Raw genomic sequence first — 20,901 nt, 5'->3', positions numbered from 1 at the left:
TGCATGGTGGGCCAGCAGTGTCGTCACCGCGTCGAAGGCAGCGTACGCCCTTTCGTGCAGCAGTGGTGGGGCGATGCCCATGTACAGTTGACACGGACGATCTGACGACGTCGGGAGAATCGGTCCTGCTTCCTTGCCGGAGTGAAGCGAAGGTCTAGGATTACAAAGCCCTGAATGAGAGCTATTAGTGACGGGCACACGGAGAAGAGGATGTTGAATGAGATAGCGCACACAGTGCATGCTGCACTCAATGCCAAGGAACACCGTGAAACCATCGGCGCGAGTTTGCCTGCGTCGACATTACCTGAGTACCATCGGACTACGCCCGCAAGGCGTTGAGCACCATCCCCCGACACCTCCAGGTGCAGATAAGCTCGCAGACGCGAAGCACAGTATGTGATTGAGGCTTGGCAAATTGCGGATGGGTTTTTGTGTGGCTTCGACGAAACATAACATGCATTTCGGGATAGGAAAAGAGAGGTCAAGAAAAAGAAAATAGCGCAAACGAGCACGGCACAAGAAATGACGATCGAATCACCTGCCCCTCTTCTCCCCCTTCCACTCCTTGAAGATACCGTCCAGGCTCTTGTGCACCAAGTTATTCGGGATGCACTTGATGATCTCGCCCAGGCGCTCCTCGACCTCCTTCCTTGCCCGGTCGCCGACAGCCTTCCGCGCGTACTCGAGCGTCATACGGAAGAGCGCGATGACGGAGAGCGAGACGTGGGTCTGCTCCTTCGCGTGCGCCGAGTGCTCGTTGTGCGCTGCGAGGAGAGGCCCGGAGAGGTTATGGGGCGCGACTCCGTCGGGCTTCTGGGTGCTGTTTGCGGCGCGCTCTCCGCGGACGAGTCGTAGCAGGATCTCGAGGATGTTGTCGGAGTCGCTCATGTGCACTTTGAGGAAGCGCTGTCGCTCGGCGAGAGTACCGACCGAAGAGCCCGTTGACCAGGCCTCAAGGACAGTCGCGATTGTCGGGAGCTGGCGGGTCGTTAGCAAGTAGAATGATGGCGATGAAGATGCGCGACATACTGGATCAGGGTCCATGACCACGATGCGCTTCTCCCAGCCTTTGTCAGCGCCGCCTGCTACCCAGAACATACGTCCAAACATGTTCTTCAGCCACTCGTGCACGTCGCCGGTCCTTGCCCACTTCGCCTCCGATAACGGGCGGTCGGTGTCCAAGTACGCGATCAGAGTCAGTTGAGTAGGGAAATTCGTCAGTCGTGCCAAAGGCGGTATGCTTGGATCCTTCTCCGCCATCTCGGTGATGGTCTGCATAGTGAGGTAGAGCGTCTCGGGCTCAGTAAGGCATTCAACCTAAGCAAAACGTCAGCACTCCGTTGTGAATGCGACCTGAACTCGTCACTCACAAGAATGCCCTTGACATCGTCGCCTGCCTTTTCGACATTGATGAGTACCTCCATGCGTCCCTCCTTGCGGTACAGTTTGAGGTGCTGCACGCTTTCCGCATCGACGATGAGTCGTCTTGTACCACCAGCATACGAGATCGAAAGCCGATTTGCCGATGGCGTGCGTACAGGCGCGTCGGTCTTTGTCAACGCGAGAGGTCCCCCGTCGACCGGGCCCGCCATATGCGCATCCGTCGTGGGTTGTGCAGTCGGAGGTACGATGTCAATAGCGTTGTCCGTAGGCTGGCTGTCCCCTACTTCGCTATCCGGCTCCGTCGTCGCCTGGCTCTCGACGAGCTGACTCTCGGGCGGATCCGTCGCTTGCGACGCCTCGACGTCCTGCGCGTCGCCCGACAGGCTCTCGCCGAGCACGAGTGGTACGGGCTCCCCGTCCATGGGCACCGGGCCCTTCTCCGGGCTGTTGGGCTCCGTCGGCACCTGCGCGTCAGTACCCCTAGGCTGATCAGCACCCTGTTCGTCTCTGAAAGATGAGATATCGAGATGAGGAGCAAGTTTAGCGGAAAGAAAACGCGAGCACGGACAGTGAGGGCGCCGTATCCATCGGGGCATTCGCAACATTCGCAGAAGTAGCGGTAGCATCAGGGGCAAAAACATCTCCGCCGGCCGTCGGCCCACTCGTGGTGGTGGCAGTGGAAACAGAGGTCAACGCGCGCTCGCCCGTCCCATTCCCATTCTCGCCCACTTCGTCTGGCGCGCGCATGCCCACGTCGCCATTCATGCCTTGGGAACACAGCGTCAGCGGGCACGGGGGCGAACCTCGAAGCGAGGCACCCGTGTTGCCCGGTATACCATGACGACGCTTATCAGACGAGGGAGACTCACCATCTTCGGACATGGGCACGCCGGCCTCGGAACCTTGACCTTCTTGGCTAGTGCCCTCCGTGATGGCGGCCATGAGCCAGTCGCCGGTCTCGCTGCCCTCTGCGGCGCTGGGGGCGACGCTCGACCGGTCGTCGCGATAGCCGTTCGCGAGGTGCGGGGGCAGGGGCCGCTTGCGCTCGTCCTCCGCGTCGTCGCCGTCGTCATCCTCGATCTTCTTGCGCTTGCCTTTGCGAGAGTCGGAGACAGAGCCGTAGGTGAACGACCCGCCCTGGTCTGCTGCGGCTGGGGTGTGGAAGTAAAGACGGATGCGAGGGGGAGGGACGGAAGCAGCTGCGTCCGCGCGAGGCCCAGTGGGTATGGCCTTGGCTGCGTCGGGCTCGGGAGGTTGTATCGCGTTCTCGTCGAATACGGGTTTTGGTGGGAGAGGAATGGACTGCGTCACGGGCCGCGGAGGGAGGGCCCTCGGTGCTGTGGGTACACCGTTTGTCTTTGTCTTGTCTGAAGATGATGGTGCCTCCGGGTCCTTGAGAGCAGCATCCGCTTCTTCCTGGTTTTCTTCGACCTTCATGGCCGTTGACTCTGCTTCCTGAGCCTCGCTGGCGGGCTCCTCAACCTCCTCCTTCACGGGTGGTTTCGGCGCCGGTTTTGCGCCCCACTCCCACCCAATCTCGACGAGCTCGAACCCGATCATCTTGAAATCCGTCAACGTGCGCTTGTTCTCGTCCTTCTTCCCGCCCACGCTCGTCATGCTCGCGTTCATCGAATCGCGCGCGCCCAGCGGCTTCGACGGGATCCCATGCATCGCGCCACGCCCGCGCATCCCACCATTCGGGCCAGCATTGAACGAGCCGCGCCCCCCACGGTTGTTGTTATTCATGCCGTTGCCGAAGTTACCGCGCAGGCCCCCAGCGCCGCGAAGGGGGAGGGGCCCGCCGCGGACCTGGTTGTTGTTGTTCCCATTGAACGGCTGGCGCATGCTGCGGTTGCCGAAGCCCCCACGATTGGGGCCCATCGGCCCCATCGAACCCATGCCGCCGCCGCGACCGCCTCGGCCGCCCATCATGCCTCCACGACCGCGGTTGGCGGGACCGGAGGGTGGGCCGCCGCGCCCGGGTCCTGCGTTGAAGCCTCCGCCGTTGTTGTTGTTGTTCATGTGGAACGACGGGCCGGAGGGTGCACCGAAGGGAGGCGATTGCTGCTGCTGGGGTGAGCGCATTTGGCCCTGGGGTATGCCGTCGAAGCGCTGGCGCTTGGCGGGAGGGAAGCTGTTAGGCGGCGAGTGCTGCAGGGCGCGCGGCTGCTGGGGAGGGTTGAATTGCGGTTGTACCGGAGGGGTGGGGGTGAAGGTCTGGGATGGGGCACCTGCCTGGGGGATGTAGGGCTGGTACGTCGCCTGAGGCTGATACGGATTGAATGGTGGCTGGGGAGGGACAGGAGGAGTAGGTTGAGGAGGCTGGATGTACTGAGCTTGGGGCTGAGGTGGATGTTGAGGCGCCTGAGGCTGCTGAGGACGCCAGTTGGGACCATAACCGTAGTTCGCGTATAACGCGGACTGCTCCGGCGTCGGACGCGGTGGCTGAGCTGGCTGAGGCGGCTGCCACTGAGCGTTATATGCGCCGACCGTAGGTGCTTGGGGGTGCGCTGCAGCACCCTGCGCGGCCGCGGCGGCTGCCCAGTACGCGGAGTAGTCCTGCGCAGGAGGTTGTGCGGGTGGAGGGCCTGGCGGAAGGGGCGGCTGGTGGTGCGTGTAGGAGGGCTGGGGGACGAACGGATTTTTGTGCATTTTGTTCAGTTCGGGTAGTGATTCAGGCTCAAGATGATTCGTTCAAGATGTAACTGCAACTCGGTTTCGTCAGCCAAGAGAACGATCCTCTGGAGGAGCAGAAACGCACTTATATTCCCAAACAGTCACTGGCGATGAGCTTCGTGTTGTTTTCTGTCTGCTGTACAGCGCAACACGAGCCAAAAGGTGCTACGATTTCTGCGACTAGAATTTGCGTCAGTTCAGCGCATTCCCTCCGAGAACAAAGCCCGAACTTACGTGACGTGTGCAATTGTGTGTACGTTCAAGTACACCTTGTTCTACCTACTCCAAGTCGCAGCGATGGACTGGAGAACGTGCAGCGAGGCGACGTGGAGGAGGGAGGCAAGAGATCTCGGGACGTTCCCTCCGTGCGCGCTTGTTGAGTCGACCAAATAAACAATGACCTTGTTTGTCCGATCATTTCAACACCCGGCGACGCCTTTCGAGGCACCCATGTTATGCTCAGATATTCCTTATGGCTGTCTACAGAACGCAATCCTCTGGACCACCCAAAGACACTGTAATTTCCCCCAACCTCCCCCAACCCGATCCCTACGAAGTACTTCCCATCGGCGCATGTGGCAATCGTGGCGCAAGCTCTTTGGCTTGAGCAGCTTGTCGTCTTTTACGATGCTCCGCTTGGCGCACTATGATTTTCGTTAGCATCAATCTCACCTCGATATTCAATACGCACTGGCAAAGAAGTCTCGATGCAAAGCATATCGTTGGTGCGCGGGTGTTGCGGGTGCAGGCGGCGTCGATGGCAACCCTCCCGGTGGCGCTGGTGTACTGGCTTTGGAATCGTCCTTCTTCTCCTTGTCCTTGTCCTTTTCAGCGCTCTCCCCTCCTCCTCCTTTGAATAACCCAAAGAACGACCCGGACTCGGCCGTTGGCTTATCCCCCTCCTTTGCCTTTCCATCCTTCTGCTGCTTGCGTTTTTGCTTCTCTTCGTACTCCGCCTTTACCCTTGCGATCTCTTCCGCGCTCACAGCACCTTTCGAGGCACTCGGCGTGCTCTGGAGTTGGGTGGCGAAGTTCGGGTCGGTTAGATGCGCCGGACAAGTGTATAGGAAGTCCGTCGTGTTGATTGTGGCCAACACTGTTGTCGTGGGTTTATAGCAGACATAGCACCCCTTCGCCGTCGCCACTGCCTACCTCATCGCATGTCGGTACAGTATACACAGTCCCGTCATTCACTTACCCGCTTGTAGTACACGTTATCAAACGACATGGTTCTGGTCAAGGGACTCTATGGTGCATCGTGCTCTGCTGACCCGTCAGATGCCACCATGCCCTCCCACAAGCAGCCCCCGCTGCCACGTCCGATGCGCGCCGCACCCTGCCGCACCTATCGCACGCCGAATCGCACACAGAAGTCATGGTGACGCTGCACGACGGGGTCGGGTGAATGATCAGGAGGCTTCCAGGATCGATTACCAAGAGAACGCGCGCACTGGTTATAGCTATCGCCTGTCTCTCTAACTCTTCTTCCGATATCCTCCTTCTGCTCTCACCACCACGACGATGTCCGACACCGCTGGAAAGACCATCACCTGCAAGGCCGCCGTCTGCTGGGGCGCGGGCGAGGACCTGGTAATCGAGGACATCGAGGTCGCCCCGCCTAAGGCGCACGAAGTGCGCATCCGCATCCTGCATACTGGTGCGCAAACTCTGCGCGATAACGGCTATATTGGGTACTGACAGGTTTCTAGGTATCTGCCACACCGACGAATACACCCGTAGCGGCAAGGACCCTGAGGTGCGCTTCCCTGCATCTCGTTTAGCGCGACCCACTTGCTGATTGGCGATCGTTTTAGGGCCTGTTCCCCGTCGTCCTTGGCCACGAAGGCGGAGGCATCGTACGTCCCCTAGCACCAATCCCTTCCCCACCGATCTCATGCGATCTCTCGCCAGGTTGAATCCGTCGGCGAGGGCGTGACGAGCGTCGCGGTCGGCGACCATGTCATCCCCCTGTACACTGCCGGTACGTCATAGATCACGGCGAAATATCATCTCCAAGCTGACATGTAGCGCAGAATGCCGCGAGTGCAAGTTCTGCAAGAGCGGCAAGACCAACCTGTGCGGCGCTGGTACGTTCCGTTCATCCTCTATCGCGCACACAAACTCATTCCCTTTCCAGTCCGCGCTACTCAGGGTCAGGGCGTCATGCCCGACGGTACCAGCCGCTTCACTTGCAAGGGAAAGTCGCTGTACCATTTCGTACGTTGTCCGAACAATTATCTCCCGCACATACATGCTGACATATAGAATAGATGGGCACCTCCACCTTTTCGCAGTACACCGTCGTCGCAGACGTCTCTGTCGTCGCTGTCGACAAAAAAGCACCTCTTGAGAAGGTCTGCCTTCTCGGCTGTGGTATCACCACCGCATGGGGCGCCGTGGTGAAGCAGCCTGGCATCAGTGCGTGTCCCTCTTCACTATCCTTCCCTTGCCGATTCCTTCCATCGACCGAATCATCACATGACATACTCACCCTCCTCATAGCGAACTCCACCGTCGCCGTCTTCGGCTGCGGCGCCATCGGCCTCGGCGTTATCGCCACCTCCGCCCTCGTCAAAGCCTCGCGCATCATCGCCGTCGACACGAACCCCGGGAAGGAGGCCTGGGCGAAGAAGATGGGCGCGACCGACTTTGTGAACCCCGCGCAGTTGCCGGAGGGCACGCGGATCCAGGATAAGCTCATCGAGATGACCGATGGAGGGCTTGATTATACTTGTGCGTTCAGCTCCTTCTCCACATCTTTCCCCTCTACCTCTCCTCCCCCCTCCCCCTTGCCTCCTCAACCACCTCGTACTAATCCACCCACCCCCCAGTCGACTGCACCGGCAACGTCCACGTCATGCGCGCCGCGCTCGAGGCGTGCCACAAGGGCTGGGGCGTCTCCACCATCATCGGCGTCGCCGCCGCCGGGCAGGAGATCTCCACGCGCCCCTTCCAGCTCGTCACCGGCCGCGTCTGGCGCGGGTCGGCGTTCGGTGGCGTGAAGGGCCGCACGGAGATCCCGGGCCTCGTTGAGGACTATCTGAATGGTAAGGTGAAGATCGACGAGTATGTGACGCATCAGCGCAAGCTGGGCGATCTGTACAGCGGATTCCATGATATGCATGTGAGTAGATGGATTGGGTGAGGGGGTGAGAGGGGAATGGAGTGCTGACGATGCTTTTGCAGGCCGGCGATTGCATTCGTTGCGTGGTCGACATGTCGTAAATTCGCAAAGAAGGCAAAGAAATGCACGACGTAGTTGTACGATTATTCTGTAACCTGTACTTTCCGAAATGAAGGTGTCGAGGTTGTTGCCACAAATGTTTTTGTACTCAAGGATATGCAGCTCGGAGATAGTATGTTCATGAAAGCCGTACTACAGAATCATTAGCGTGTCGATAGATCATAGATTACATCCATACACATAGATCCTCCTCCCGTCAAACCGTACCCCTCACACCAACTCTTGTCAAACGCCCCGACTGACCATTACCCGCTCCTGCCTGCCTAGCAGCGCTTTCCACAACGCGACCAGTGCAGCTACGACCTCTCGCCTCCTCGTGCCGCTGCGCCGCCATATCGAGCGCACCAGCATCACCACGCACAACAAAAAGGACGCATCCAGACAAAGTCGCCGCACGATAACCCGCGCTGGCGACCGGGTATCATCACGCGCGAAGAACTCTTTCACCCGCTCCGCCCCGTCGGCCAAGGGGCGCAGAACCAACGACCACAGGCCCATGTCGTCGAGGTCGTACGTTCGGCGCCCATTCGAGCCTGAGCCAGAGAACACGGCCGGGCTCCGCGAGGCGGGCACCTGCAGGTGCTCCATCACCTCGAGGCGCTCAGACAGCGCGGCGAGGTGCGCCTGCACGTTGGCCACCGCGCTCTCGAGCGAGGCGCGAGAGGGCGGGCGCGCGGGGTCGTACGCCCCGGCCAGCCGGTGCACGCCCGCGGAGTAGTTCGTGAATGCGCGCGAGGGCGCGGAGGCGGGGTATACGTTCTGGTGGGGGTATGCGTTCGGATTTGCGTTTGAGGATTGCAGCTGCGGCGGCGGACTGGGATCCGCGAACGCGGAGGGCGTCTCGAAGGCGGGTTGGGGCTGCGTGGCGGGGACCTGGCCGGCGCGCGGGTGGTAGTAGCGCGGGCTGGGGGCGGAGGAGGGCGGGCGGGAGCGGAGGTTGGGGATGTTGTTGAGCTGGGTGACGACGGAGAGGGCGGGGACGCTGTGCCGGCTTTCCTCTTCCTCGTGCGCGTAGTCGTCGTCTTCGTCGGAAGGCTCCTCTTCGGAGCTGGATTCGCCGGGTGCGGGTGCGCGGTTGGGGGACAAGGGATGGTTGGGGTATGGATATGAGATGGGGGTAGGCTTGTTGGATGCGGTGGAGCCAGAGGAGGAAGAGCCTCTGGATCTGGAGGCTGGAAGGGAGTCAGTTTGGCAGTATAGGAAATGCGCCATGGGTGAACGGCCGTACCGTTCATGATGCGGGTACCAGAACCACTCCCAAAGGACTCCAGCTCCTTCACGTAGTTCGTTGCAGCAGTCTTGTCACCGTATTTGCGCAGGACCTAGGCGAATGGCGCGATCAATCGTCGCAGCACTTCGGCGGTATGCGCGGAGCCTGCTCACCTTGAGCAGCGCATCTACGTAGAGCCACTTGGCCTCCAGGGGCGTCAAGTCCTTCTGCTTGTTCCAGGCATCCCTGCAAGAAAGTTATCAGTGTGCGCCGCGGACAAACGTGATAAACACGCACCATTTCGCTCGTCCAAGCATATCCCAGATACCCGGGCGAGGGGACTTGACGTTGCCCACCGTCGCTGCATCCAATTAAGACCATGTTTCCTTGCACCATGGACCCATATCTCACCCTGCTTATACAGACTGTAATGCGACTTCATAAGCTCACGATCGCGTGTCACTTGCACCCTACTCACCTGTACATCGTGAGCTTCTCCTCATAGTCGGTCTGGATAGGTCCCGTCTTCGGGAGACTTTGGACGATTTCCACAGCGCGGTCGAACTGCGCGTCGATGAGTTCTCGGGAGGACATGGTGTGTAGTTTGTCTGGTCGCGTCTCCAGCGCGTCCAGGTCGCGGAAGGAGATTGAGAGTGCCTTTCACGTGTTTGACGGCCGTCGGGACTGGCGAGGACCCCGCAATATACGCACAAAGGCCGTCCAGCGGTGCGGATAAATCGTGGGGGTCCCGGCTGGTGGGCCGGTCCAGAAAATGGATAAATCGGGGACCTGAGGGCTCGAAGGCCGGTTCAAAAACGCGGATATATACAGGGGAGACGGGGAGGCCGTTCCCAAAAAGCGGATATCGGGCGGTCGATTCGAACCACCGACCTACCCTCAAACCAGACGCACGCGAGACCGGTAAGCTAATTGATCACTTTGTTTCGGTGAGCAGTAGCACCCTAGATAGCCTCCCTGTGCCCATTGGCACCTTCTACCATTGGCAGGTTTGATATTTGAAGGACAGCGGTGCGTGGTAGCACCTCGAATGGGTATGGGAGGCATTTAGTTTTCTCATTCGTACTTCTCAACTCTCTTTCGTTGCAGACGCTACGCGCAGAGCGCGTAGGGACCCTGGGAGAAAAAATCAGATTTTTTCCGATTTTATTGCCATTTTTGAAGGCCGTGACGAGAAAACGGATAAATCCTGGGGGTACCGAGAGGCCGTCCCGAAAAACGGATAAATCTGGGGGTCGGGGACCCAAGAAAAAAGTGGATAAATGGGCGCTAGAGCCGGATTTTCCAGGACGGCCTTTGTGCGTATATTCCGGGGTCCTGACTGGCGACGGCAGGTGCCGAGCTTGCAGTGCTCTCGACTTTGACGGTGCTCAAGCTTGTTGTTCCCCCCCATCATCGTCTTGACCGTTCTTCTGTGTGTCTGCGAAACAAACTGAGATTTTCCATCTTTGTAGATCCTTTCCGCGGCTTGCAAGGCCTTCGGGCGCTTAAATGAGGCCGTGGGAAAATACCAGCACCAATCGACCATGATCAGCTCAAGCTCGACTTGGTCATTTCCATTGTTCTCCGCCGTCAATCATGTCGACAATCACCATCCAGTCTCCCGCGGACTTCCACGTTCACCTCCGGCAGGGCTCTCTCTGCAAGCTCACGACCCCTCATGTCAAGCAGGGGGGCTTCGACCTTGCCTATGTTATGGTAAACACCGCGCATGAATGCATACTTCCTGGGTTGATCGCAGGTTGCACCAGCCAAACCTGAAGCCGCCAGTGACAACTGTCGATCAGGCGGTCGCGTACAAGGCAGAGTTGGAGGCCATCGACCCCAGTGTGGAATATCTGATGACGCTGTACCTCTCGCCGGAATTGACGCCGGAGGAAATCAAGAAGGCGAAGGCGGTTGGGATTACGGGTCAGTGAAATTGCGTCTATCGGCTGGACTGTCGTTGAAGAAATGTAGGTGTCAAGTCATACCCTCGTGGCGTGACCACAAACTCAGACGGTGGCATCGAGTCTTATGAGGCGTACTACCCCGTATTCGCGGAAATGGAGAGACAAGACATGGTCCTCAACCTCCATGGCGAAGTCCCCTCCGATCCTGATACCGTCAGTAAATTACTTGCCTTTTTCACTCACCACAACCCTCTCATCGTCGCCGCAGGATACCCATGTCCTCAACGCCGAAGCCCGCTTCCTCCCCCACCTCCACAAAATCCACGCGCAGTTCCCCAACCTCCGAATCGTCCTCGAGCATGCGACGACCCGCGCTGCAGTTGAAGCCGTCAAAGCCTGTGGCCCCACCGTCGCCGCCACGATTACTGCGCACCACCTCGCGCTGGTCGTCGACGACTGGGCGGGCCAGTCGTGGAATTTCTGCAAGCCTGTGGCGAAGTTTCCGAGCGATAGGAGCGCGCTGAGGGAGGTGATAAAGGAAGGTGAGTGCTGCACGAAAACCTGGGGGATGCTTGAGGAGATGCAATGGCGAGGTGTATGGGCTGATGACACTCCCCAGGCCACCCGCGCTTCTTTCTGGGCTCCGACTCCGCGCCGCACCCGCCGCACGCAAAATCCGTCAGCACGCCCGACCACGGCTGCGCCGCGGGTATATACACCTCGCCCATCCTCTTACCTCTGACAGCACACTTGTTGGAGTCCTTTGGCGCGCTGGACAAGCTGGAAGGCTTCGTAAGCACATTCGGGCGGAAATTTTACAAGCGGGAGCTCGCTTCAGGAGCGCAGGCGTCAACGGTAACCTTGCGGAAGGTGCCGGAGGGCGTAACGGTGCAGAAGGAGTACACGCTGGCAGAGGACTCGCTCGTACCTTTTTGGGCGGGCAAGAAGATCGGATGGGAGATCGTGCGGGATTGATGAACGAGGGTGACGAGGACAGGCTGACAGAAGGGGCGGAACAGAGGGAAACATGAACTGTGCTGTTCCTGTTTGGTACGTCGTGCAGTCCTGTTTGGAGGGTCGATCAAGTTTGGTCCGCGGTCGTTCAGCCCTGTTCCGGTATGGCCACCTCGTTCAAGTATCTGTCGAAGGTAGTACTGATCAGTAACCTGCATAGCGCATCCTTAGCAAAAATGTAAGCCCTCCCTCCTACTCTGTAATAAATAAATGTGATATAGGCGTGCTGACGATGGTGTTACACAGGTACGCATAGTGATAAATACACGATAAATACGAACTGTGCACCCCGGCGCAGGTTGGCCGTACGGGGGGAGTTGTCCAACCACGTCTCGCAAGATCCAAGGAACGAGGTACATACGCACAGTTCATGATGTGCCATACGACGGGAACGATCAGGACCATACGACAAGGGCGATTGACCTGTGTGACGGCAATCGCGCGACATGACACAGTGCATCCGCATCGTACACATCGGCACACATCGAACACATCAGCCCCTCCTCAGAAGAATCCCGCCTTGCCGGCGCCCGCGAGCCGCGGACCGCTGCGGGCGTAGGACGTTGAAGGCGCGGACGACGACGCAGCATAGGACGAAGACGAAGGTGAAGATGCAGGCCGCGGGCCGATGGGCAGACGGGGCAGTGCGCGGCGCTGCGAGCCCTGGCGCGAGGGAGGTGCCGATCTTGGCTCTTCCATCCGCTGCTGCATTGACGGCGCAAAAGAACCAGAGGGCAGCGTGAAGGACCCGGAGGGAGTCGGCGGCAGCGGTCGGACGCGAATCGGGGTCTTTCCCTTGTCACTTCGTCTTCCGTCGCTTCTCGCGCTACGTTCCTCCGCGTCGCATTTGCCACACCCATCATCGACTCTCCTAGTCTCCTGGTCGCTTCGAGCCCTACTCCTTGCGAGCGCGTCTCCGAGATGCGCGATCGCGAATGCTCTGCAGAGGGGACAAATGTGAGCATCGGTGTTTGGCGCTTGCGAGAAAGTTAACAGGACGAACTTGAGCACGGCGGAGCGGATGGAGTCGTGGTCACGATCTTGAGTGCGATCTTGGGCGCGCGAGGCGCAGGGCCCGATGATATCCTCGAGCGTGAAGAGGAGAGAGGCAGACGTGTCGGCGAGGACCTCGTCGCTACCAACCCCGAGATGGATGCAGGAGCGGTCGGTGTGGGTGCTCATGGCGTGAGAGGGGGAGAGATCCGAAGAAGAAATATGAACAAGAAGGTGAAGGCGAAGGCGAAGGCGAAGGTGAAGACAAGGGAAGACAACAAAGGGGTATATGGGGCAAATATACAAGAGCTGAAGAATAAGAACGGCAAAGAAGGCGAACGATTGATACCAAAGCTCGCTAGTTGAGCTGTGTATATATGTCACCTCGCGCCGCCCAAACGCCAGCCGGGCGGAAAGTCAGAGTTCAAACAGTCACACCATCACGCCCATGATAGCTCTGCCTCGTCGCACCTCGTCGCATCTGGGACCACCGTTGCGTGTCGTGTCGAGGGATCTCCGTTGCGGTTTTCGAGTCCTCCGTCGCAACTTGCAGCCGTTTCGGTGCTGTTGACAGCAATTCCGATGCGTAGGACCACTTTCGAGAGCAGTTCGTACCTCTGCCGCTTCCTAGGCCTGCCTCGTCGCATCTCCTCGGTACGTCCGAGCTGTCAATTAACCCATCAGCAACGCGTACGCGGAGGGGTACCCTGCCGTGAGACGTGCGGCCTGAACATGTCCTTCGACATCGGACCGTCGGGATGCTCCCCTCCATCGCCACTTCATACCCTCCCCACCGCCACTTCATATTCTCCCCATAGCGATCCAACACGCCCATCATAGCACAGTACACCCATCGGCCCCAGAACGCCCAACACGCACCCTTACCCCGGATACGCCCCCCTCGCATTCACGCGTTACAAAAGCGGAAACGTCCCGCGTGATTGGCGCGTGATGTGTGTGATCGCGGTGTGGGAGACGAACAAAAGTTGCCGGATTGGGTAAATCGATCAGTTCCTCTGCGCGCCACCATCAGCAGTGAAGAGGGCGGCGTCAGCGGCTGAGGAAACACAGGAAACGTGCATCAGCGGGCAGAAAACGAGTATCAGCGGTGCAGAGACCTGCATCAGGCCGAACTTGTCTCTGTCAGTGTCGGGGGACAGCGCTCCGAACTTGCAGGCGACCGCTTTACGGCTGACTTGCGAAGACTCAGTGGGGCTGAATCGGTGCTGTGGACATTAATAATCCCTCCGCTATGTCTTCACATCTCGAAGTGATCCCAGACGAGGAGGTCGGGCGTGAAAGGGAATTAGAAGAGAACCTGGACTACGCAGATCCCCTTCGACATCTCATGCATGGCGCCGACGACTTCTCTGATGATGGCGAGGGGGACGACGGTCCTCACGCCGACGCCACCGTCCTCCCTGCGCAGCGCCCCTCGATACTCGGCGACACAATCACTCTGACTTTTCCCGACTCGGTCGCGCACGTCGGCGCAACGCCTGTAAACGTCCGCCTCAAGGTGGATGCCTCCCCGGGCTGCGGCGGGATGCACTGGCCCGCTGGGCAGGTGAGTTGTGTTGCATTATTTTTTGTATCGTCTCGTACTGCCGCGTGCCGTCCTGTTCGGTGTGGCCACATATCTATTCGCCCACGTACCCATTCACCCGTTAATCCAACTGCAACTTCGCCACTAAACTCAAACTCACCGCCTGCTGAACTCAAACTCACCGTCTCCTCCCAGACCCTCGGTAACTACCTCGCCTGGCGAGGCGCCTCTGCGCTCGCCGGCCGCACCATTGTCGAGCTGGGCGCTGGCACCGGCCTCGTAGGCTTCGTTGCCGGCGCTCTCGGCGGCAACGTCCTCATAACTGACCAGGCGTGCGTGACCGCTCGCGCTCCCGCCACATAACCGCCCCTCATGTGTGATCTTTGCGCCCTTTTGCAACACGCGATATATCTTCCATACGCAATGCAATCTGTGATACAACGCGATGGCCCAACGCTCCGATGGTCGTTGCGTCGAACAGACCGCTCTTGCCGTTGATGCGCGAAAACACGGCATTGAATGGGCTGGAGGACCGAGTGAAGGTGGCCGAGCTCAACTGGGGAGTGCTCTCGGTTTGCGGTGTGTCGGGATGGCCGCTGATGCTTCCTACAGGGGCGAACCGTTACCGGAGGAGCTGCAGGAGAAAGTCGATATGGTGTTGGCGGCAGACTGCGTGTACTTCGAGCCGGCATTCCCGTTGCTGGTGCAAACACTGTTCGACTTGGTGCATGAGGACACGGAGGTGCTGTTCTGTTACAAGAAGCGGCGAAAGGTGCGGGTAGTCAGCTTGTCAAGAGGGCAGGATCTGATTGTGCGTGGCAGGCCGACAAGCGATTCTTCAACCTGCTGAAGAAACACTTCACTTGGTCAGAGGCAAGTGATGTGGCGCGTCAGAGTCCGAGCAGTCCACTATAACACGCACCTACACAGGTCACGGACGACCCGGCGCGGCCAATCTATAACAAGGATGCAATATCGTTGTTTCGGCTACACCGAAGACATTGACGCCGACAGAATTCGACGCCGAAGGTTGGTTGCGACACCGTGGGGTGATGAGAGGGTTCGGAGACCGCGATGGGATTGTATGGAGGCCTACCACGATAGAATCACGGGTAGAGCTTGGTGGCGCATCACTCAGCATATAAGGCCATGCAGAAGTCGTTATAAATATGCAGGTCGTACACAGCCCAAACGCTATATAGTGCGCTTAACCTCGAAGAATGACTGGGGGACGCGTTAATCAACCCAACTGCGTGAGAAGGGAACGAGGGAATGCGCACTTTTAGGTAGTACACCTGCCATCCGACGACGGCGAACAAGACGACAGCCTGAATGATAGACCACCACTTGACGCGGGCGTTTGTGGACTCTGCGGTGTTCCGGTGTACGCGTTCGCGGATGACGATATATTCCTGCTCGTCCTTAACTGCGGTGAGGCCATTGGAGAGGGAGCGAATCTCGCGCTCAATGGGAGCGACAATGTCGGCTGGGGTGGCGCGCGGTCAGAACGTGCGAGGGAGTGAGGGAACCTCTACGCACCATCTTCACTGATGTAAATGACGCCGTGGACGTTGAAGCTGGGCAAAGGGAAGTCAGTGTTGCGTTGGGGAAGTATGGCGTGGCGCGCGCACCTGACGGTCTTGTCTGCGATGGAGCTCATCATATTGGAGAAGCAGTATTCGTGTCTCCCGTCCTTCTTTGCGGTGAAGGATGCGGTCCCCGTTGACTGCTTGACCTGCTTCGCCAGTACCTCGCCTGATGGGTCCGTCAACTGTAGCGAGCGTTGTTAGTTGGAGAGCGCGCGTATATGCATGTTCACGCACCCAGAAGTCAATATCCAGATGCCCGCCTCCGCCGACTTGATATGTCACTGTCATCTGCGCGCGCCGTCAGACTTGTTTGCTGAGGGTTCGTCGGTTGACGCACCTTGTCCTGGACATGCAAGTCCTCGAAGAAGCACTCCTTCTTGCCCGCCGGCACGTCAATTATGTGCGCGGCAACAAGGGGAAGAAGACAAAGCAGCGACAGCCAGGCCGCGCAAAGTCTTGGTATCCATGTTCGTGAGTCCATCGCGGTCAGCGGCGAGCAGAGCGTGCGGGGGGCGCTGCCTTCGTGTCAAGAACGAAATTGGGTCACGTGTGCTTCCACGGCGAACGCCGATCCGATTCTCTGATCTTGCCATCTTTCTGCGAGCGTGCGCGTCTTGTCTTCATATTCTCAGTTCCCCCGACCGCTGCATCACCAAACGCGCCATGTCTGAAGTCCCTGATGCCCTTGCTCCCCGTGTACGTTGACTGTCCCTCGATGGACGCGATCTGGCCGCCCGAGCGCGCACGCTGACGCCGTGCCACAGGAGGAGGAGACCGACGTGCACTTCGAGCCGGTCATCAAGCTCACCGAGCAGGTCGACACGAAGACGATGGAGGAGGAGGAGGACGTCGTGTTCAAAATGTGCGTCATCTGCCTCCGCCGCCCGCGATCGCGCGCTGATGATATACAAACCACTGGCCAGGCGCGCGAAGCTCTTCCGCTTTGATACCTCTGGATCGGAGTGGAAGGAGCGGGGCACGGGCGACGTCAAGCTGCTCAAGCACAAGGAGACGAGCAAGATCCGCCTCGTGATGCGTCGAGACAAGACGCTCAAGGTGTGCGCGAACCACATGGGTGCGTCCTCAGTCCTCAGTTAGCGCGATGGGTGACTCATAATGTCGCAGTCTCGAAGGACATGAAGCTCCAGCCCAACATCGGCTCGGATCGCTCGTGGGTATGGAAGGTCGCTGCCGACTACTCTGAGAGTCCCCCGACCGCGGAAACCCTCGCCATCCGCTTCGGTAATGCTGACAGTGAGTGCCACACTATTGCGTGGACGTACTGCTGACATCACGTGCAGACGCCAACGCCTTCAAGACTGCTTTCGAGAACGCGCAGAAGGCGAACGCGGGCGAGGCGATCGACACCCCGGCCGCGGAGGAGCCGAAGGCAGAGGAGGCGCCCGCCGCCGCCGCCGAGCCCGCTGCTGAGGAGAAGAAGGAAGAGGCCGCTGAGGAGAAGAAGGAGGAGGCAGCCGAGGAGAAGAAGGAAGAGGAGGTGAAGAAAGAGGAAGCCGCGTAGATATGTGTTGTTGTATTCCTAGCCTGTTTCCCTTTCCTCACTTACACCAGTGGCCCCGTGGATACATTGCACAAGCCTTGCCTTTTCTTGTAATACTCATCCTCCCTTGTGATGTCCACATCTGCACACCATATTCCAGGTCAACAGTCATGGGTATTCATTCGGCGCGTGCATGGTCATAAAGGTGCGTGACGGCGAAAGACGAAAGGAAACATGATACAGAACGCGTACGGGTACACTGCACATCAAGTCAAGAGAAGAAAATATACGAAAAGGCATCCACATCCACTGGCAGGACGACTCGATAGTGCACACATACGCCAAAATCAAAATCTAGGATCATACAAGGCTCGCATTAGGCTCTCTACACTCCTTCAACGCCAGGTTGGCTTCGACCGGAAGCTCGTATCCCCTCCACTCGTGTTTGGATCCACCACCGACGTGTTCCCCACCCCCGCGGAGCGCAACTTCGCCGTGAACGAGTTCACTGGCCGCCCCGCCATCGAGGGCCGCTTCACGCGCTTCGCCGGGCTGCTGATCACCACCCGCCTCGGCCCCACGCTCGCGCTGGGCGGCGACAGCTGAGGGATCATGCTCGAGCGGCGGCGGCCCTTCTCCCTACCTCCAAGACCGATACCCGACCGCCGCCTCCCTGCCGCGCCTCGCGGTGTTGGCGGCGGGCGACGCGGGCTAGCGTGCCCTTTGCCCTTGTTATGCGAAAGCACGGCGGAGAGGGACTCCTCAGGCTGGTTCATGCTGCGGTCGGACAGAGGCTTGCCACGGCGCGGTGTACCAAGCGTCTCGTCGGCCTCGGTAAGACTACCAAGCGCAGGTCCGGCGCCCTTGCGAGCCTTCAGGAAGCTAGGATCAAGGCGACTCGGGCGCTTGCGCCCCGGCGGTCCAGACGTCGACGCATTCAGCAGGTTCGAAGACGACGAGGGAGCCGAAGGTGACGGGCCCGCGAAACTGTTGTCCCCGCGATCCGTCACGTCCTCCCAGTCGCTCTCCGACCCGCCCATAGACATGGACGAGTTACGCCCCGAGGCGGACGCCGTGCTTATGTTCGCTGCGGAGGCAGGTGCGGGACTGGCCGGGATGACGGACAGGTTGAAGTCGGGCGGCGGGTCACGCATCGACATGTCCAGCGAGCCCTGGCCGGCCTCGTCCTTCCATTGCACGTTCTTGCCCTTCGACACCTTGCGCTCGCGCTCGGGCGCACGACGGTACGGCTGAGACGCCAGACTCGTGCGCGTCGACCGGCGCGGGGCGCGGCGGCGAGGAGAACCAGCTTCGTGGCCGTTAGTCTCGTAGAGCGACGCGCGACGCGACGACGACGCATTGTTGTTCTGAGACTGCAAGACCGCAGGCCCCGAGCTGATACGGCGTGTGAACGCAGCCCCATAGCCCTTGAAGTCGCCCAGGCCATACACATCCGGGTTGCGCTGCTCCGATGAGTAGTCCGCCGTCGTATGCCCCACCAAATCCGCAAATGCCTCGTCGTTCTTCTCCTTCAACGTCTCCAACACCCCCGCCACGCGCTTGACCACGCTCTCCATATTCTCTGCGTCGTTCTTGACCGCGTTGTTCAGCGCCCGGCTCGCGTCGCCGATCTTGACCGTGCAGCGGCCGACGATGCCCGCCAGGCCGACCATGAGCTGCGAGATATCGCCCACGGCCTCCTTCAGTACATCCCTCTCCGCCTCGGCCTTCGCCTTCTCCAGCTCCGCGCGATGGCAGCGGGCGTCGAGCTTGACGTTCTCGACGCTGACGTCGTCCAATCGGTCGGAGCGCCGCTCGGAGACGGCTCGCATAGTCGCGTCGAACATCGCACTGGCGTTGGACGACTTGTGTAACCGCGTGTTCCAGTTCGACGTGACGTGGATCGCCTCCTCCTCTGGCTTGGCGAGGGACTGCAGCACCGAGCGCTCGGCGAGTAGGTCTGCAGGCAGAGGAGACGGAGAAGATGCTTCAATGGCAGCAATCTCATCCAACCTGCTCCTGATGGCTGCCAGGCGCGTGCTGGCGACTGCGAGTCTAGCAGAGCAGTGCGCACCATCCACAATGGCGACGTGCGTCTGCTCGTGCTTCGCCTGCATATCACCCTTCGCGCGCTGCACCTCCGCGCTCGCCTCCGCCTTCTTCCTCCGCGTCACGTCATTCTCCGCCGCCTGCTTGCCCGCGAGCTTCTGCTTCAGCTCCGCGATCTCGATGTTCAGGCGGTTGATTGCCTCGACGTACTGCCCGACGTGGCGGTTAACGTTAACGACATTGCGCGTCACAACCTTCGTCTTGATCCGCGTCGCGCGCTCGGCGTAGACCAATGTGTTGTGCGTGTCGTCGAAGTGCTGCGAGGTGGGCGCGACGCAGACGATCATGACCGTCTTGCAGTTGCCGCCGAGGGAGAACTTGAGGAGGCGCGTGAGCTTGCTGTTGCGGTAGGGCACGTGGCGCACGGCGCCGCCGCTCTCGCAGAGGGCGTTGATGCAGTTTCCAAGGGCGAGAAGGGACTTGTTGATGTTGGCGCCCTCGACCATGCGCTGGCCCATGTTGGTCGTAGCCGCAGCACGCTCGCTTCCAGCCAAGTCGATGATAGACAGAGTACCGCAGGTCTTCTGCTCCGTGAGAGATGCGGTGCGAGGCGACTGAGTGACGTGAACTTGAAGAACAGCGTGTGAGCGTGAGCTGGTCTCGTTCGCGTGCGTTGGACTTTGGGTTCGACGGCTGTTGCCCAGAAGCACGATCTCCTTGACATCGTCCGCGGTATTCGGCTTCAGTTCTGTCAGGCCGACTACCTTCACGGACTTGTCCTCGCGTATGGAAAGACCGCCGCGAGGTTGCGCTGCGCCAGGCTCAGCGAGAAGGTCGCGGATCTCTTCGTTGTAAATTTCGAGGAAGGTGACCATGACTTCTACGTTGTAGTCTTCTTTACGCTCCTCAATGCGTTGGAAGAGGTCGGCCATGGTCAAGTAGATGATGCCTGGGTCGCTTTCCGTGCCACTGATCGTGTGCGTCTTGCCGCAACCTGTTGCCTAACCTACTGTCAGAACGCATCCAAATAGATAGATATTCGGACGCACGCCATATGCAAATACGGTAGCATTGTAGCCATCCAACAAGCCCTTGAGCAGGGGGCGCGCAGTCGCATCGTACACATCTTGCTGTCGCGCCTCGTGGTCGAACACGCGGTCGAACATGAAGCGCTTGTCCTTGTACCGCTTCGTGCCAGGGGGCATAAATCCTCTCTCCATAAAGGCCTTCGCGGGATCACGCTCTTGCGGATCGAAGGTAAGGATGCGGTCGTCAATTATCTCGACGATGTGCCGCAGCATGGAGGATGTGGTTGCGCGGCCCGGGGTCGAAAGGGCACCATCGCCGCGGATGGTCGTATCATAAGAGGGTTCCGGCAGTCTCTGCGCCTCCCATGCTGTCGGTGGTCTTACGCGGACTGGGCGAGGGATCGTTAGCGACGTTGACTACGACGATTGCGACCGCCACGCACCGGCCACCGTTATAGATCCTGCGGCGACCATGGCGGGATATGATACAGTCCAGAGTCCAGTATAGACAGAGCTGATATGGTCCTCGGCGTCGCGCGGGCGTCGTCGAAGAGCGTCGGGGTCGGCGGCCTGATGTTGGTCGTCGTTGACAAGATGAACTCGCAAGCCCGCGTCCTACACGTGATCGCGCCTCGCGTGACGTTCTCACGTGTGACTCAAGTTGAACTTGCGTCTGACCCCGAGTCTTGTTGGGTTTCTTTCGTTATATGACCACGGCTAACATCGATGAGAGCCGCGCCTGTCTTTTGAACTCCAGA

At 59.4% G+C, this 20,901-nt stretch overlaps 12 protein-coding genes across 12 annotated transcripts; 5 read left to right on the top strand and 7 right to left on the bottom strand.

Annotated features, from left to right (window-relative positions):
- Positions 1-369: 369 nt before the first annotated feature.
- SCHCODRAFT_01208432 (uncharacterized protein) lies at positions 370-4,391 on the bottom strand. The gene is made up of 7 exons (XM_003036827.2): positions 4,294-4,391; positions 4,145-4,239; positions 2,253-4,088; positions 1,952-2,150; positions 1,371-1,890; positions 1,030-1,317; positions 370-978 (listed from the first exon to the last, which is right to left on the bottom strand). The coding sequence occupies exons 3-7, from the start codon at positions 4,033-4,035 to the stop codon at positions 535-537; spliced, it is 3,234 nt and encodes a 1,077-aa protein (XP_003036873.1). The 5' UTR covers positions 4,036-4,088; positions 4,145-4,239; positions 4,294-4,391; the 3' UTR covers positions 370-534.
- A 195-nt stretch (positions 4,392-4,586) lies between these two features.
- Positions 4,587-5,300, bottom strand: SCHCODRAFT_02624076 (DUF1742-domain-containing protein). Its single transcript, XM_050345220.1, has 3 exons — positions 5,258-5,300; positions 4,751-5,207; positions 4,587-4,703 (listed from the first exon to the last, which is right to left on the bottom strand). The coding sequence occupies exons 1-3, from the start codon at positions 5,285-5,287 to the stop codon at positions 4,609-4,611; spliced, it is 582 nt and encodes a 193-aa protein (XP_050200726.1). The 5' UTR covers positions 5,288-5,300; the 3' UTR covers positions 4,587-4,608.
- A 255-nt stretch (positions 5,301-5,555) lies between these two features.
- SCHCODRAFT_02624073 (alcohol dehydrogenase) lies at positions 5,556-7,378 on the top strand. The gene is given in 12 exon segments (XM_050345219.1): positions 5,556-5,716; positions 5,769-5,815; positions 5,874-5,915; positions 5,971-6,040; positions 6,093-6,146; positions 6,197-6,276; positions 6,330-6,477; positions 6,493-6,494; positions 6,564-6,792; positions 6,891-7,183; positions 7,227-7,229; positions 7,249-7,378. 12 exon segments carry the CDS (start codon positions 5,581-5,583, stop codon positions 7,282-7,284), a joined length of 1,140 nt encoding a protein of 379 aa, XP_050200725.1. The 5' UTR covers positions 5,556-5,580; the 3' UTR covers positions 7,285-7,378.
- A 150-nt stretch (positions 7,379-7,528) lies between these two features.
- SCHCODRAFT_02688216 (ACBP-domain-containing protein) lies at positions 7,529-9,362 on the bottom strand (the record flags this gene model as incomplete). The annotated part of the gene is made up of 6 exons (XM_003036825.2): positions 8,992-9,362; positions 8,925-8,938; positions 8,811-8,874; positions 8,687-8,759; positions 8,532-8,625; positions 7,529-8,475 (listed from the first exon to the last, which is right to left on the bottom strand). Exons 1-6 carry the CDS (start codon positions 9,105-9,107, stop codon positions 7,529-7,531), a joined length of 1,308 nt encoding a protein of 435 aa, XP_003036871.2. The 5' UTR covers positions 9,108-9,362.
- On the top strand, positions 9,284-9,434 carry SCHCODRAFT_02624063 (uncharacterized protein; the record flags this gene model as incomplete). The annotated part of the gene is made up of 1 exon (XM_050345218.1): positions 9,284-9,434. A coding segment is annotated over one exon (151 nt), but the record flags the coding sequence as incomplete, so codon positions are not given.
- A 645-nt stretch (positions 9,435-10,079) lies between these two features.
- On the top strand, positions 10,080-11,750 carry SCHCODRAFT_02624059 (Dihydroorotase). The gene is made up of 7 exons (XM_003038188.2): positions 10,080-10,229; positions 10,283-10,442; positions 10,491-10,636; positions 10,692-10,965; positions 11,043-11,539; positions 11,598-11,615; positions 11,684-11,750. The coding sequence occupies exons 1-5, from the start codon at positions 10,110-10,112 to the stop codon at positions 11,396-11,398; spliced, it is 1,056 nt and encodes a 351-aa protein (XP_003038234.1). The 5' UTR covers positions 10,080-10,109; the 3' UTR covers positions 11,399-11,539; positions 11,598-11,615; positions 11,684-11,750.
- On the bottom strand, positions 11,470-12,889 carry SCHCODRAFT_02624054 (uncharacterized protein). The gene is made up of 4 exons (XM_050345217.1): positions 12,441-12,889; positions 11,687-12,377; positions 11,590-11,618; positions 11,470-11,531 (listed from the first exon to the last, which is right to left on the bottom strand). Exons 1-2 carry the CDS (start codon positions 12,617-12,619, stop codon positions 11,942-11,944), a joined length of 615 nt encoding a protein of 204 aa, XP_050200723.1. The 5' UTR covers positions 12,620-12,889; the 3' UTR covers positions 11,470-11,531; positions 11,590-11,618; positions 11,687-11,941.
- On the bottom strand, positions 12,738-13,510 carry SCHCODRAFT_02271611 (uncharacterized protein). The gene has a single exon (XM_050342238.1). The coding sequence runs from the start codon at positions 13,335-13,337 to the stop codon at positions 12,855-12,857; it is 483 nt and encodes a 160-aa protein (XP_050200722.1). The 5' UTR covers positions 13,338-13,510; the 3' UTR covers positions 12,738-12,854.
- SCHCODRAFT_02624050 (S-adenosyl-L-methionine-dependent methyltransferase) lies at positions 13,403-15,319 on the top strand. Its single transcript, XM_003038187.2, has 6 exons — positions 13,403-13,997; positions 14,172-14,308; positions 14,458-14,535; positions 14,589-14,748; positions 14,799-14,849; positions 14,907-15,319. Exons 1-6 carry the CDS (start codon positions 13,683-13,685, stop codon positions 14,979-14,981), a joined length of 816 nt encoding a protein of 271 aa, XP_003038233.1. The 5' UTR covers positions 13,403-13,682; the 3' UTR covers positions 14,982-15,319.
- On the bottom strand, positions 14,797-16,385 carry SCHCODRAFT_02577007 (supernatant protein factor, C-terminal domain-containing protein). The gene is made up of 6 exons (XM_003036823.2): positions 15,903-16,385; positions 15,800-15,853; positions 15,608-15,747; positions 15,516-15,553; positions 15,257-15,462; positions 14,797-15,200 (listed from the first exon to the last, which is right to left on the bottom strand). The coding sequence occupies exons 1-6, from the start codon at positions 16,044-16,046 to the stop codon at positions 15,171-15,173; spliced, it is 612 nt and encodes a 203-aa protein (XP_003036869.1). The 5' UTR covers positions 16,047-16,385; the 3' UTR covers positions 14,797-15,170.
- Positions 16,134-17,218, top strand: SCHCODRAFT_02624044 (uncharacterized protein). The gene is made up of 5 exons (XM_003038186.2): positions 16,134-16,261; positions 16,330-16,427; positions 16,489-16,640; positions 16,691-16,819; positions 16,867-17,218. The coding sequence occupies exons 1-5, from the start codon at positions 16,229-16,231 to the stop codon at positions 17,085-17,087; spliced, it is 633 nt and encodes a 210-aa protein (XP_003038232.1). The 5' UTR covers positions 16,134-16,228; the 3' UTR covers positions 17,088-17,218.
- SCHCODRAFT_02540501 (kinesin-domain-containing protein) lies at positions 16,972-20,752 on the bottom strand. Its single transcript, XM_003036822.2, has 3 exons — positions 20,587-20,752; positions 20,165-20,532; positions 16,972-20,116 (listed from the first exon to the last, which is right to left on the bottom strand). Exons 1-3 carry the CDS (start codon positions 20,615-20,617, stop codon positions 17,462-17,464), a joined length of 3,054 nt encoding a protein of 1,017 aa, XP_003036868.2. The 5' UTR covers positions 20,618-20,752; the 3' UTR covers positions 16,972-17,461.
- Positions 20,753-20,901: the final 149 nt, after the last annotated feature.

The sequence above is a fragment of the Schizophyllum commune genome, assembly GCF_000143185.2.
Source record: "Schizophyllum commune H4-8 unplaced genomic scaffold SCHCOscaffold_5, whole genome shotgun sequence".
Taxonomy (NCBI): domain Eukaryota; kingdom Fungi; phylum Basidiomycota; class Agaricomycetes; order Agaricales; family Schizophyllaceae; genus Schizophyllum; species Schizophyllum commune.
The sequence above is the reverse complement of the archived record's forward strand: the minus strand, read 5'-3'. Positions and strand labels throughout refer to the sequence as shown.